General features: G+C 38.3%; 2 protein-coding genes across 2 annotated transcripts; one reads left to right on the top strand and one right to left on the bottom strand.

Annotated features, from left to right (window-relative positions):
* The first annotated feature begins 2,687 nt into the window (after window positions 1–2,687).
* On the top strand, window positions 2,688–4,287 carry LOC116247753 (protein OXIDATIVE STRESS 3-like). Its single transcript, XM_031620059.2, has 2 exons — window positions 2,688–3,265; window positions 3,900–4,287. The coding sequence occupies exons 1-2, from the start codon at window positions 3,012–3,014 to the stop codon at window positions 4,189–4,191; spliced, it is 546 nt and encodes a 181-aa protein (XP_031475919.1). The 5' UTR covers window positions 2,688–3,011; the 3' UTR covers window positions 4,192–4,287.
* Window positions 4,288–6,146: 1,859 nt separating this feature from the next.
* LOC116246321 (endoribonuclease YBEY, chloroplastic-like) lies at window positions 6,147–15,147 on the bottom strand. The gene is made up of 12 exons (XM_031618149.2): window positions 14,663–15,147; window positions 12,538–12,789; window positions 12,317–12,412; window positions 11,788–11,965; window positions 11,590–11,673; window positions 11,410–11,510; window positions 11,139–11,231; window positions 9,313–9,384; window positions 8,524–8,643; window positions 8,366–8,416; window positions 6,999–7,187; window positions 6,147–6,524 (listed from the first exon to the last, which is right to left on the bottom strand). Exons 1-12 carry the CDS (start codon window positions 14,999–15,001, stop codon window positions 6,357–6,359), a joined length of 1,743 nt encoding a protein of 580 aa, XP_031474009.1. The 5' UTR covers window positions 15,002–15,147; the 3' UTR covers window positions 6,147–6,356.
* Window positions 15,148–15,678: the final 531 nt, after the last annotated feature.

Raw genomic sequence — 15,678 nt, 5'->3', positions numbered from 1 at the left:
AACCATTCATGTTTAAATGCAATTCTGGAGCTGGGAACAGGAGAAAAGAGGAGAAAGATATACTATAAAACCATTCATGTTTAAATGCAATTCTGGAGCTGGGAACAGGAGAGAAGAGGAGATGGAGAACAAGAGGTGGAGCTATAGCGTATTACTTGAGCGGTGGGTCTGTATCATGTCAGCAGAAGCAGATAAGCTCGATATAAAGTGATTTCTGTCAATGGACAGGTTTGGCAACCAGATTGGGATGAAGTCGATCTCTTATTAAGTCATCGAAAGATATGAACCACATGTATGGTGTTCTGTGGGAGTCCTTTAACACGCGCATTGATGATCTCATAATAAACGACTTCTGGAATGTAAGGTGAAGATGATGACAAGTCCATCCTTTGTCCCGACAGTTCTTTCTCCCATCTGGGGTGGTCAACTGTTGGTTTTACTGATTTAGTAGTTTCAAATATGGTTGTAATTTTTTCTCTTCTAACGTACCGTTGTTAAATCTTTTACACATATATGGTACAAAGGAAAAGTCAGAACAGCATCTCAAACCGTTGTTGTTGGATTGTTAAAATTTAGAAATTCATTGCTAAACTAATCATAAATCATTGGTAAAACCATTACAGAATGAACAATTGTTAACACCAACATAGTTTTTTTTTCAATTGAATCTTCATATACATATGAAAATTGAATGATGACTTTAGCTTTTAAGAGGCACCTTGCATCTAATAAGAGCTGGTTCGATCCATCGTGATGGGTGATTAAGAGAAAAACAAAAAGAAAAATGTGATAGGCATTTTCGTCATCATGTAATAATAATTTTCACATTTTTCTTAGTGTTTTTCTTTCAATCATTCATCTGCATTAGATAGAACAATCCTGATTAGATGATTAGAAGCCGGCCCTTTTGGTCTTTTTTAATTATTTTGGCATGACCCACTCCCTCAAACTGATTCAAATCTAAAAGCAGCTCGCAGTTGAGAATTGCATGATGAATTTTGAAAGTAGTTTCTCACAACAAAACCATTTGAATTAAGCTGAGCCTCTTCCAACATGTAAAACTTGAATCTCAATCCTCCCACAACACTACATAACAAAATTACTCTTCGATTTTTCACATAAAAAAGTATAAAACTTAATACAGACAATCATTCATCTGGTTCGATAATATGAAAAAGCATCACGATCCCAATTCTCTTAAAAATGTTTTAGTAAATAAGTAACTCCAAAATGGTTGGTGGGAGAGAAAAAGAGAGGGAAGCAATGTGAGGACAGTAGATTGTCATGCGCGAATCCAGCATAAAATTAGGGCTTCCTGTGGGACCCATGTCCTTGGGCCCCACATCGCTCCGCCCCTGAATATGAAGGAAGCTTCTCCACATGCACACTGGAAAGTCCAGTTCCAGTGGACCCCACGTGGTCGCTCGCAGCTGGGGATAAGGATGACACACACACACAGCGGCGTGCACGCACGCTCGTCGATGAAGGAGAAAGAGGTGGTGGCAACTGGCAACTTCCTCCTCACGTCTGACCACTTTCGTCCACATTTCATCAGCATTGTGGGACCCATCCGGATCCTCGGAAAGATTTGAACCAATCACATTGGTTTGACGACCCGGTTCGACTTTTGACTCCTTTGGAACCGATTCTAATAAGCATCTGTCTCGTGACGAGACGTAATGATTCGTGTTAAAACAAATTGGCATGTCTGACCAATCTTTTATATGATTATTGAGTATATTTTTGGGATATTTCAATCTATATAGACCAGAAGGGATGAGAGCCGAACTCCAGTCCCCTTACGAGTTTATTGATGATTGGTGTTTGGCTCAATACAATTAATTGAGCCCGTACTGATGATATTAAGAATATTATTACATTCAATTTAGATCAGGTACAGTTTTGAAAAAATCGGATATGAAAAAACTTAATACTGATTAACAAAGCAAATCATATTCAACTTTAAGAAATGATGTGAGGTCTGATTCAAATTTATATATACATAAATATTCAATCGGATTCAAATTCAAACTAACATCAAATTTAGTTTTAAATAAGCATCTTATATCCGATACTCTTATGTTTTGAAATCGGCCAGATTTAATTCTAAATTTCAGATTTAAGATTTATATATGAATGTAAAAATCAGATTCAGATTAGACTCAAATTGTAAAATTGGATTTCAGATTCAGATATTACGTTTCTTTGTTCGAATCAAATATCCAAAAAAATAGATACTGTTAATAGTATATTCAATTCTTATATGATCCATTGACACTCTTAAGTGACACGTTATTTATGTGTATGCAAGTATTTTTTTTTTTCAAATCAATCATGTACCATATTAATTTCATGTTATCAAACATATGTCCCGAGAAATTAAGTGATCCGACTCGGCTGTGTTTGAATCGGGCTGGTGGTATGCGAGTCGGGCCCAGCGTGGCTTTCAGCCGATTCACGAGAGGAAAGGGGGGGAAGAACTAAGAAGGCTGCATTGAATTGTCCAAGAAAAGGTGATAGAGAGGGAGGTGACGAGGATGAATGGGGATGACTCCAGACCTTATCCGATTGCCTCTTTTCCATGCTACAAAGCAAAGGATAATGTCGAATCTGAAAGTAATTCTAATATTACCGATCTTATCCTCACCCCCCTCGTATGTTTTTTTTTTTTTGTTTTAGTTCACCAAGATCAGCCGTCCCCACTCACTCTGCTAGGCATCCTTTTCATATGTACACACAGAAAAAAAGCTCATGTGTTGTTCAATCTTGGTATAAAGTATTGTTTTAGTATTAAATATTGTTATTCCTTTCTCCTTTATAATCCCCAAAGTCTTCCTTCTCTTTGCTCAAAGTGATTCATACAATGTTTCATGGTGTTTCCCGTGTCCAAAAGTTGGGGTGGGAAGATAGGAGCAGCGGCCTTTGAAGTGGGTTGTTGGTCCTGAGACGCATGGTTGGTTGTGGTGAGAAGGATTGGAGTAGATTGATCGCGCCCAGAAGTTTGATCAAGAATGGATGCAGTTGCAGTCTGCGTGAGAGAGCCGAGATTCAGCCTTGGGATCATGGATGACGGTGGTGGTGGCGAGGAAGATGATCTCTTCGACTCCTTGTCGTCCTCTGAGGATTCGAGCGGCTCAGATCCGTCTTCGGCGTCGGATTTCATGGAAGACGCTTCGTCGTCTTCCTCGTCGCCCTCTTCGGTTAATCAGCTCGTGGAGGGGCCTTTGTATGAAATGACATCCCTTATGGCACAGCTTCCCTTCAAGTAAGTCTCTATCTCTCTCGCGCGTTGTCAGTTGCGATGTCTATCAATTAGATAGATAATGGCATCGAATGATCTCGTTCACAGCCATGGCCGAAGGAAAATTTTTCAACAAAAACATGTCTGGCACCAGGAATAGAAGCTCAAAAGTTCTGTCCTCCTAAGAATTAGCCACATATAATTCTTCTTTTCTCAAAGTCTAAGCCTGTAAATGTCTACGATTCCTTATTTACTAAGCATAAAGTCATTGATCCGGCAAAATTCGGCCAAGAAAAACTCGTTCTTGTTGTTTCTACGGCAGGAAAAATGGGATTTTGAGCTCTCTCAGGACGCCACCTAAACATGAAACCTTTTCCTTGTTTGCTATATTTTTCTGCAATAAACATGAAACCTTTTCCATCTGTAGGTTCAATTTAACCAAAAAAAAAAAAAAGCCACTGGTCGGATCCGTTAGGAGGCCAAACTGGTTAGAGCATACCCGTGAGAGGATATAACATCTATTTTAATGTGTTTTATGGTTCAAACCGAAGTTGGTAATCGTTTTTCAAACTTATGCGTTGAAAGTGCGGTCTATAAGCACCATGTCTTCGTTTTTCCACGAGTTTTCCTGATTGAATTGTGACTTTCCATTTGGCAGAAGAGGTCTTTCCAAACATTACGAAGGTAAATCACAGTCATTCACATCACTAGCAGCAGCGACCTGTTTGGCAGACCTCGCAAAGCCTGAGAATCCCTACAACAAGAGGTTAAAGTCATCTAAGAGCTATGCTGGAAATCTGGACTGCCACAAGTCATACCCACCAAGGGGTTCCATATCTAAGGCCATCTCAAAGAAATCCCCGAAGAGTTCTTGTGGGGCATCACTGATCAGAAGAAACAACAGTTTTCTGAGCAACAAGCCACCAATCCCTACACAAAAGAATGTGTGACAAATTGCCCCACACTTGTGTTTTAGGGGTCATTTTTGATCCTTTGTAAATACATTTCCCAGAAATATCGAGGCTATCTGTTGTTCTTTTTCCTGATGAGATTCTCATGCTTTCCTTTCTTTTTCTTTTTTTTTTGCTTCCACTCTTGACGTTGGGAAGAATACTGAGAGTTCCTTTTTTTTTTCAGTAAATGAAAAAAAAAAATTCCCTTTGACCCTTGATCTTATGATTCTTATCGTTGTTGGTGGAACTGCAATGGTGCTCTTTCTCTCCAAGAAATATTCCCTGTCCGTGTTCTTCCAATGCATATCTTGAAGGTTGTAAGATGGTGCTTGAATGGCATGTTCAAACATCCTTTAAAAGAAATTTGATTCTCATCATTGACAAACTATTATATGTTATCCAGAGTTCCATTTTCTTTTTTACGTGACACATATTCATGGCACCTGGACAAAAGGGTGCAACAGCTCTGTAATCAAATGCTAACAGTTTCAAGCTTTCAGCTTATCAAGCATGATAGCCCAGGGTAACTCTTTTTTATTTTGTTTTCTTTTATCTTTTAAGGAAGGTTAGGGGCTTCTTTCGTTCATTAAATAACTGAAAACATCATACGTTAACCATCTTCATGCTTGGAGACGTGAAAACCTCATTGGTCCATGCTCCTTCTCGAGATAAGACTTTGGCATATTTAACACCCCCCTTGGAGACACTAAAGATGGAATTTCTGTTTCTCCACTGTAAATTCGACGTGATGCTCTTATGTTCTCTAACCTTTGACACAATTGCATCGATAACAAAGGTATCTTCTGAAAGGAATTCTTTTTCAGAGCATTCTTTGTGAAATGGTGTTCCAGTGAGGAGACAGAGAGAAATTGGACTCAACACAGACTGATATGACATTCAGTTACCTGCAGAGATGCACAGAGGAATTTGGGCATACGTTTATCTCTTATTCTAGCTTCCCCAATACATCACGCCAGAGAGTTTATTGAGAAAAAAGAGAAACTTATTGAGTTCTTGGAAATGCCTGAATTTTTTTCATCAAATGTTACCATGAACTGTTTTTTTCATTGTATAAGAAGGTTTACCCATTTGGGAGGTTCAATACTTGTATGAAACTCCTACGAATCGTACGAGGATTTTCTCTTTTTTAAGGCAGTCAATGGCGTGTAGAAGAGATATGGTTGGAATTCTTGAGGCAGAAAGAATTTCCAAGACGAACAAGTGATATCTAAATTTTCTCTAAAGTCTTACGATAAACACGAACCGGATAGCGGCTGTCAACCCCACTACTCTCCTTTTCTTTATTACTTTTTTAACGCCCTCTTTTTGAGCCGACAATATAATGGTGGGAAACGGTCATACATCAACTTTTACGCCTTTTCATCTTGTAAGGCATCCAGCCGACACGGATAAGATCGGCCCGCACCAGACTTTTTACGTAAAAATTAGCGAGAGCTTTCTGCATCTTCCGTTTGATTACCTGTACCAATAAAGGAACCACCACAAAACGAAGGCCTACTTTTCTCGAATGTCAAAAATGAAGGTTCTTGCCAGTAGCGGTTTCAGAATTTTTCTGGAAGTTTCAAAAAAAACTTTTACACATTCCCCCATCTAAGGAGATGAGAATTTTTTCGTATTAAACGGTTTTAGCTCCTGTGCAATTCATTGGAGACGGAAAATTCTTTAATACAACAGTCGTTAAGCTAGTGCGAAGACATTTCATGAGTAATAAAACTTTAAGCTGCGCAAGTGAGAGAAAATCTTTCCTCGGTTATTATCCGTATGAGAACCCCTCATTTTTCAAGTCTTCTTTACCGTGGAAAAATTTTGTGCAGTGAACACCAGATGCTTTGAATTACTTATGGAGGTACACATTCTATAGTTTGCTGCGCAAACTTAAATGCATGTGCAGACTTGTGCACACGCACACAATTTTTGAATAGACATGAAAATACTTGAACATAAGATCTCTTCCTCCATTTTGAATAGGAAAACTGGCAATTTAGTATTTCTTATTACATTTGAATCTTTCATAAACTATAAGCTTCTTTCTCTCTTCTTTGAGTGGGGTTGAGAGAATTATACCCCACTTGAATTAGGGGACTTGCACTAAGAAATCCCGGTCAGTGCAACAATAAACATCTTCTGAAAGAATTACTGTATCAGAAAGCAAAGCGGTAAATGGCATCTGCCACTCCATCTTCATCATTGGACGCAGCAGTCGCGTCTGCAACTGCTTTAGCCTTATCTACACCATTTTCAAGCACAACTCCCAGTGAAGCAAGTTTCAGCATTTCAATATCGTTTTCACCATCACCTATGGCCATGACCTTAACAGATACAATATTGGGTTAAGGAAGAGAAAAATAATAAAGAAACAAATGGACGAAGGAAGTTTGACCACCCGGTATAAAGGGGAGACTGAGACTGTTTTGAAAGTCAAAAACCAGATTGGAAGTTGAAGACTGGGCTGAGAAGCCAGAGAGGAGCATTCCTTATTTTCCTTAATTGGAATGAGAAAAATGCAATAAAATCATAAACAGAAATTAAAGTGGTGAGGGTTTGGAGGTTCAAGCATCCAGGACAGAATAAAGAAACTTCAGACATGCCATTTTGGTTTCAGGGGCTAATATGCTTAATTCAGGCCTTCACGGAATAGTGCAATTTCAATTTTTTAAACTTGCCAGAGCATTGACTGGTTTGTAGCAGAGGAAGATAGGACTTCATTACTTCAATGGCCAACTCAAATGAAAAATATAAATGGAGGTGGCATGGATAGACAAAGACCCATGGTTTTATGTTACCTCGTCAGTGTTAGCACCAAGATGGTCCAGCAGCATGCGCACACCTTCACCTTTTGAAGTCCCAGGTGGAACAATTTCCAGCATATCAGCCTGTGCCTGAACAACACGAGCTCTTTCTTGCACTGCTTCTGACCAATGAGGCCGCAAAGATGTAGAAACACTCTCTGCAGTGCCATAGAAGAGCAATTTCTGCAAATACCAAAGAAAAGACAAGAATATTATGCCACTTTTTGTGATGCTTGGAAGGCAAGACGCGGACATGAGATTCGGTCATCTAAGATGCACCTAAAGTAGAGAGGAATGTTATGCCTCTTTTACAAAATTTGATGCTTCGGAGACACATGCACGCATGAGAAGTTTGGCATCTCGGAGTCACCTAAAATAGTTTACTACAATAATAACGACTTTGAAAATTTTTGTCTTGCTCTTATGGATCCTTTCTACTTTTTCCTACTGACTGGAGCATTTAAACTGGTCATAACATCTGACGTCATTAAGTTGCTAAAACACAAAACGTGTGATGGTGGTAATAGACATTTAGTTTCAATGTTTGTAGGTGTCCAATACTAGCTTTTCCAAGAAATCGTTGCTTTCTTAAATTTGTCCATATCAGAACAAATCATAAGAAAATTCCAAATGCAGAAATGTAGATGAGGTAACAGTGAAGCAGTTAAAAGGTCAAACATGCTTTAACACACAAAAAAAAAAAAAAGCCCAGGAATCAAAAGCAGCAGATTTTATAACAAAACCTGCTTTCCAAAAAAAAAAAAAAATCTAGGCAAAGTCTCGAAATATAGGAACTTTGTTGTTACAACAGAATCTAAATTCCCGAAAAAATCTAGGCTCTATCTCAGGAAACAGGAGCTTTCCTAAATTTTTGGACTATGAGCAGCAAATCCAGCAGGCTAGCAGGAAAAAATAATTTGGGTGACTGTTGGTAGCCACACCACAAAATAAATAAAAGAAAACTTCTAGATTTCCAAAACATTGAACTTTCATCATTGTCATTATCAAGCCTTGGCCCCACCATCAAGCTTTGCCAACATAATGGCAAACAAGTCATAACAAGAATATGGAAAAGCAATGAGAAAGAAATAAGCCAGACCAAGATAAGAAAATAGAAAAGCTGAAAAGCAGTAACTGAGAAAAGTGAAGTAATCTTGATTGACAGGTATTTTAATCAACATTACTTATCGCCCAAGTCTTTCATCATTTCCTGCATTATTGTAACTCATTTGTCCTTTTATTCACTTGCTCATGAAGATGAATGAAAAAGAAGAAAAAGCAAACAGTTGATTCAAGATTTAATGTTGAGATAGAGGCTATCACGGCAATAGACAGCATCTTTCATGCTTTGGGATGCTTGCCTGAATGTCAACAGCTCTCAGAAGGTCTTCGACTGAGGGCATGACCTCTGCCTGCAAAAGAAAGAAAATAAAAAGGAAAAGCCTTAAATCAAGATAGCACAAGTAAGGTCCAAAATGAGGTTATTTCCTGTTACTAACATATTCATATCCTAGGTTACCCTTGGCTCAAAATAGACAGTGTGGAGTGATTCAATCAATGGATCGTCAAACAGTGTCACACATCGATCTTGACTAAACCCAATAAGAGGCACTCTGTGCTCCAAAGAATACAAAAAGGCCTGCAAAAATTTAATGTGAGAAGAACAGGTTCAACATGAAAAAGATTAGTAATTATATGCAGAAATAGATCTCTGCAGAATAGATAAAGAGGAAACAACAGAGAAACAACTACAGAAAAATATCCCCTGTATTAGAGCAATCATATCCTATCTACCTAAGCAACAGAGAAAGTGATACATCTGTTGGGGAAGAATGTACGGCAGTGCAAAGCCAAATAGAATGTAGAGTTAGTCGGTGGAATTGCAAATGAAATGTTAAGTCACTACAAGAGGTTTGTACTCAACATGGTTGGCACTTCTACACTGGCAGCTAGAATAGTTCATAATTATGGACTGAAATTTGAGAATGACTTAGGTCCCACATACGAACTAGTGATGTTTTTGAACGACATCCCCTACATGGAGTTGAGGTTTGAACATTTAGAAAAGGTTTGGAATGTTATCCAGCAGATCATATTTTTATGTACCAGAATAATTTTTGTCCATCAGGTTCTCGTTCAAGATCATAAATATCAATGAGTCAAGGCTTCCTGGATGTTTATGACTTTCTTTTAGTATAGATTATTGCAATCAATTTTCAAGGTTAACAAATGTTAGGCACAAAAGCATCCGACTTGAAAACACAAAGACAATCAACAGGCTTTCTTTAATATTTTTGAAACATCTTACCTCCCTGCAAACATCTGGATCCAGATTTCTTCTATAAATCTCACGGCCTTGCATACCATAAACTAGCAAACCCTACAATTATCATTCGAAATGAGATTTTTTATTTTATACAAAATTCAAAAGAAAGAAAAACTATAAGAAACAGTCAACTGGCACGAACTGTTAAAATCTCATGCACAACATTTTTCCTTATTCGATAAGCTGCAACTTCCCAATTCCTTGAATTGACAACACACAAAATTACTGGATCTAGTTTCCATTATAATTCATATTTCATTTATTTTGAGTTTCTCTAAAAATGCATAAATTCCACAAAAGCTTTCATAAATAAAAAGGGTTAAAAAAGATTTCCAGTAAGCACATAGAAGTGCACTTTTACATGAGCAACCCTCTTATAAGTGCTCCTGCATGTCTCCACAAAAAAGAGAATGCTGCACGAAGACTACAGAACATTTCAAAAATATTAAAATGTACAACAGGCAAACAATTTAAAACGGACACTTAGAGAACTGAAAACTACCACAAAAACATGCAATAAGTAACAAAAAAAAAACTAGAAACAGTACTGAGTTGGTTCAGTCAATGGGTTGTAGAATGTAAATGCACATTCCGAGGGTGTGTTTGCATGGTCGGGAATAATATCTAAGATAGGCATTGCATCTCAGCAGCACTCCTCTCAGAATGACATCTCATGAAGTCTCCAACAAACCATATCATTAAAGCGGCTTTATCCCACAATTTCTGCCATCTTTAAGGGTGCAACAAAATTTATGAAGGAGAATGTCCCAGACGTTTTGAGACATTCTCTTCCAAGCATTTAAACAAGACATGCACAGGTTAAGTCAACTAAACAGTGGTCATTTTTAAAACCAAAACCTAAGCCCAACCGAAACTTTTATCACCATACGAATAGTTTGACATCATCATCAAGCATCATTCAACAGTTTCCAGCACTCAGCTAAGTTTTACATCTAATTCTGAAATATACCAAGATGTTGGGGGAAAAAAGAGATTCACTAGAAGAAAAAAAAAAGCAGACTTTGATATTCCATCCCATTCATAGGTATGCATAGTAAATAGTAATATTGGACAGCACTATCATTGTAAGTCTTGTGAAAAGATCAAGAAGAATAGAGTTATGAAAAGTCCAACTGATACAAAAGAAGAGCCAGGTGTGGTTGTGTGAGGAAAGACCCTCTCCTATCTCCATAAAGAGGAAGTCTCCTGCTAGTTTTGTTACCAACCACTTGACAGCAAAACAATCAACTAAATATAAGAAGTATGAACAACAACCTAAATATGAGAAGCACTGAAGCAGAAGTATGTTTCTTTGGTTACTTATACAAATAAATTTCCCAGTTCATTTGTTAAAAGGTCAATCAGAAGATGTTTATTGAAACATTCTCATTCATTTGAAATACCATATAACTCCATATTTGATCAAGGAACATGAAAACAGAGCAAACAAACAATATTTTGACTAAATGATAACAGAGTTCTTGTGAGGGTCACAAAATTACTTCTCTAATTTCCTACACCACAAGATGTCCGTTAAATTGTAAAAGAATGACTTATAACAAAAGATCTAAGATTTATCTAAGATTGGAGATTGCACATTCAAGAAAAGAGAAATCAATGCTAAAGGAATACTTCATAAGATGAAGGGAAAAAATTAACAGGCAGAGAGACAGAGAGAGAGAAAACTTAAATCTAAAACACAAACTAAAACAACAAAAGTATCATATTGGAAACAGACTGGTCCAATATAGCCTTGAAACTGTGAAACATAAGTCAAGCTATGAGTATCAAAAGGCAAATAGAGAAACCTGCAAAAAGACACCTGACGAGAACTCAGAAGCAACACCATTCTTCCCCACCAAGTCCACAGTCTTCAGAGCATTTATAACAGCAGGCCGTGTCTGACAAGAAATAATAGAATGGGAATAAATTGAACAGATGAAAAATATGCTTTCATATATCACAGTATATGCTATTAGTAGTGCTGGAGAAGCTGTTAACTGGACCTAAAACCATGTGATAAATTGAGCACAAGAAGGAATAAAAGAACCCAGAAGCAAAAGGAGATGTACAACTAACCTTTCCAGTGGCAATGACAACCTTCACTCCCCTCGAAATTGCCTCCCTTAATGCCATGGCATTTCTTGGAGTAATTTGACTCTTGCTATTAAGAAGCGTTCCTGAGATGAAACAGCATAAAATTATGGACAAACTAACACCATAAATAAAGCTTATTCCTGAGGTACCAACTGAGCTTACCATCCATATCACAGAAAATATATTTAAACTTGGGCTGATAAAAACGAAGGCTGCCTTCTTTCTTTGCCTCCTTAACATAATGACCTGCAAAGGCTCTCAAACTACAAATTCACTTGGGTCCCACCCCTTTCAAGCTCAAGTAGTACCACGAGGTCAAAATTGAAGTTAACAAGGTGGAGGATAAATGGATGGCAATACCATTTGAATCTTCGGCCCTTTGGATTTCATCTGCTATTGAATCATACGCACTATTGATGAGACCTTTCCCCTTCCAACCAAGACTCTTTAAAACAACCTCTTCTTCCTTTTCCATCTCTGCTTCAGCTTCATCACTTACCTCATGATCAAATCCAAGAAGATGCAGCAGACCATGGACCTGCATTTTGCCCAGCATAAGTTATTAACTTAGTTAAGTAAAGAATAGATACAAAAATGTGTACTGAGAAATATATATACTACCATTTAAGTCCACGTGACTTGATGTGTGTGTTCATGTTTATACACACACACACACACAGATGGACTTTCACACATTGCCTTGTTAGTCTCTCACGGTCTCACCATATTTTTTCTTTCCCAAACCTTCCAGTTCACACAGTAAAAATGACAAAGAAAGTTCACCAATCCTCACATGTAACAACCGTACAAACAACTTGAGGCAGTGATTTCTCAAGAGCCAAAAATTTACATGCATGCACAAAATGAAAGGATACGAGATGGTACAAACCAATAAGATGCGTATTTCATCAAGAAGTGAATGACCTCTTTCTTCAGCTTGTCTTGCAGCAGTCTCAACAGAAATGACAATATCCCCCAACATGAGCTGTAGAAGTTAATGGTTTGCATCAGCCAAGAAACAAAAGCTAGGCTATCATTTGATAGATCATTTCCTAACCCATGCTTCTTAACAGAAAGCAAATATTCTTTGGGTGAATAAGATGTCCTCACAATTGGTAGGTCAAATCCTGGAATATGCTGCGACATGGAGAGTACATCAGTAGCATGGTCTTCGTCTCGCCAGTCCTTGTTCAGCTTTCGGATAAAATTGTCATTACAAAGCATTATAGACAGCTCAGCCTTTTCAAAATTGCCAACATCATTTATGGTTCTATCTCTTGTTTTATAATCTGAATCTTTCAGTCCATCGAATGCAATCTTCATTGCCATTGGAGCGTTTAGTCGCAGAATTTCTGCTATGCTCTGCAAAATATGATCAAGTAAGCACAGATGAGATGCAGGTAACAAGTCAATTTAAATTTAAAAATCTAATTCAGGAGTTCAGAAGGCACATTCTAATAGGAATGCAATATAGGATGTTAGCTAATTTAGTATTCAAAATTTGAATAAATCCATACCCAAGGTATATTATTGACAATTTACACAACCCATTGGTCCTACTCATTGTAATTTAACGATCACGAAGAACAGGATGAACTATTATTTTGCAGTGGTGAACTGGTGGCCACTCATGCAGGTCATTTCATTGGCCAACATGAATGGTCTGTTTGTACTAGAATTCTTAAGCACAATAATCTCTCATTCAATATTCATGTTAAGTCCATACAGCACGATGTTGTGGCAAGGGTTTAAGGTGTAAACTCCACTATTTTCAGAAATATAAAGATTTGTTTTGTTCCACGCAAGTGTTGTTCACTTATTGTGGATAGGTAGTTCAAGTCTTTTTCAGCACTGGAGAAAATTGTAGGCCCCAGCAAGCACACTACAAGGAATTCTGCAACGCAAAGATCTTTTGAGCTCAATACTCTAGGATGGTACTGTCTGCCTAAAATTCCAGCTTACATTGAGAGAAGTGAAAAGCAGAAGCAACAGTAGGGACTTTGTCTGCCTAAAATTCCAGCTTACATTGAGAGAAGTGGAAAACAGAAGCAACAGTAGGGACTTTGTTTTGACAGGACACTAAAAGTAGCTGGTTTTGTCCTAATCGAAATTGTGAATGGATAGACTTAACCTTTAAATATCAAAATTTCCATAGAACAACCCAAAAAGTGACTCCAATTGTTTATAAACTTCAGGTACCATATGATTAATTTGGGGGGAAACTTACAAACATCAAACCATAGGAACAAGCTCTATTCTGGCTTTCTATTACCCATGAACTTGCATAATCTCAATTTCATGTTGGTGTTTAATGTTTTGCATACTTATAATACAATTTAAAGACAATTTACAAAATTAACGCATGGAAGGTTGCAAAGCCAGTTCTGCCCGCAAAGATTTTGTGGCACCAGAAACATAGGAAGAGGAAATATTAACTAAAGAGTTATTGTTAATTCAGCTTCAGGTTGAACCAGTCCTGCATAACATGTGAACACTTAAATACTTCACTCTTAAACTAGAAGATGCCAATAGGAACTCGAGTCATAAATCTTGGCATGTTTATTTGTATATAAACAAATATAATAAATTATATACGTGTCAGTGTGTGTTTCCGTATGGAACCATTCTGAGTATATTGAAAATAGCAAACACCTTTCACAATGTCCGCATTCTAAGTTATTAGACAAATCATGAAAATGATGTGACATTGTCGTGAATTTTTTGTGATAAATTCCAGTTGGCATTGCTTTGTAGATTAATTAGCCGCACTCTCTTTCCTCTCTCCGCGTTTTATTTGGAGCGACGTGAATCATGAAACCGAAGTTTCACTTTCATACTTCCTTGAAACGCTACCAAGAAAATTTGATTACTAAACAAGGGAATCGAAGACGAGATTGTTTAAATACATGATCGCAGAATGCATTTAGAAATTAGAAATCTGTATTATTGAACCAATAAGATATAAAAAATGAAAAATTTTCACATGACAGTACGTACAAATCACTTACACGACAATGAACAACAATAATATCTACGACACAACCAGCAACGTCAAAAGGAATACGTTGACATAAACATGTCATCCATCATTGCATCAATTGATGCACATCCAAGTGTAAATTCTCAAACAGAGGGCGCACACAATTTACCAGAAACTCAGAGCTCTTCGTCTCAAATTGAATCATTCGACAAAAAAAAATAAAAATAAAAATCAAAATTCCGGAATTTGGATTACCAGAACTTCCGGATCATCGGGGAGCTCTTCTTCGAGGCAGATCTTCACGTCGAGCTCCAACTGCCTCTCTTTCGACGGGTTCTTCCGCGCGACTGGGCGCCGCCGAGTCTTGCGGAAGCCCCGGACAGAAGCAACCGGCCATCCAGGCGCCCTCACCCTCGGGAAAGCCTCAGAGCTCCGGCAGGTGAAGAAAGATCCGAAATGAAGGGGCTCCGAGAAGAGGGAGGAGGAGGACGACGGCCGGAATGTAGAGTAGCTAACGCGAACGAGTGGCAGGAGGTCACCGAGCGGAAGCCTCGCCGCCAGCGGGAGAGCTCTCACGACGGCCACTCGAGCCATTGAAGCTGCCGGAAGACCTCGCGGGAGATTTGAGACGGCCGCAGAGGGGGGGATGGGAGCTCCTTCTCTGCTTCGGCTGCCTCTCGATTTCGAGCGGGCGCAAAGAAGGGGAGCAAGAGAATGGCGCGAATAACGCAGAATTGTAGTGAAACGTCAAGTCCTCTGTTATATGCCACCGCTTAGGCCTTCTCTTCAGGAGTTTCACAAAGGGTTTCGCTTTTCTGCTGACGTGGCCTGCTATCATTGGAGATTATTCTTGCAAAAACGTCAATTAACTATGTGATTCACCAAGGTCCCGCTATTAAGTAGGAGCCTCTCCAATTTTAAAGGTCGAGAATCATTTTTGTCCTTGTTATCCTACCCGACCACACGGATCTTAGCAGAACGGGTCGGATAAGTTTCAGATATGGATCATTCGACTTTCTTGGATTTAAATTCGTTTCCTTTCTTAAGAATTATACTTGCATCCACCTCGAAAACCTAACCTTTCCCAACTATTATCAACTACGTTTGGATCCATACTCAAATTCAGCTAAATCGGAACTAGCTCTGATCGGGATCTGGTTGGAGCTTACAGCCAATATTTTGATAGGAAATTCAGGTTTGTCATGATCATCCAGGCTTCTTCTTCTCCCATATGGATTTGAGACCGCCAGAAACACAATCAGCTTCCTTTT

Source organism: Nymphaea colorata, chromosome 1, assembly GCF_008831285.2.
Source record: "Nymphaea colorata isolate Beijing-Zhang1983 chromosome 1, ASM883128v2, whole genome shotgun sequence".
NCBI lineage: Eukaryota > Viridiplantae > Streptophyta > Magnoliopsida > Nymphaeales > Nymphaeaceae > Nymphaea > Nymphaea colorata.
Note: the sequence above shows the minus strand (reverse complement) of the source record. Positions and strands in the feature narration are given on the sequence as shown.

Bases quoted from the DNA above. Each gene is read 5' to 3' on its own strand.
- LOC116247753 (XM_031620059.2), top strand. From the start codon at position 3,012: ATGGATGCAGTTGCAGTCTGCGTGAGAGAGCCGAGATTCAGCCTTGGG. The intron at 3,266-3,899 runs GTAAGTCTCTAT...TCCATTTGGCAG, and splicing joins ATGGCACAGCTTCCCTTCAA to AAGAGGTCTTTCCAAACATT.
- LOC116246321 (XM_031618149.2), bottom strand. From the start codon at position 15,001: ATGGCTCGAGTGGCCGTCGTGAGAGCTCTCCCGCTGGCGGCGAGGCTT. The intron at 11,674-11,787 runs GTATTGCCATCC...GAGCCTTTGCAG, and splicing joins AAGGGCCGAAGATTCAAATG to GTCATTATGTTAAGGAGGCA. The intron at 7,188-8,365 runs GCAAGCATCCCA...TGGTATTTGCAG, and splicing joins TGAGAGCTGTTGACATTCAG to AAATTGCTCTTCTATGGCAC.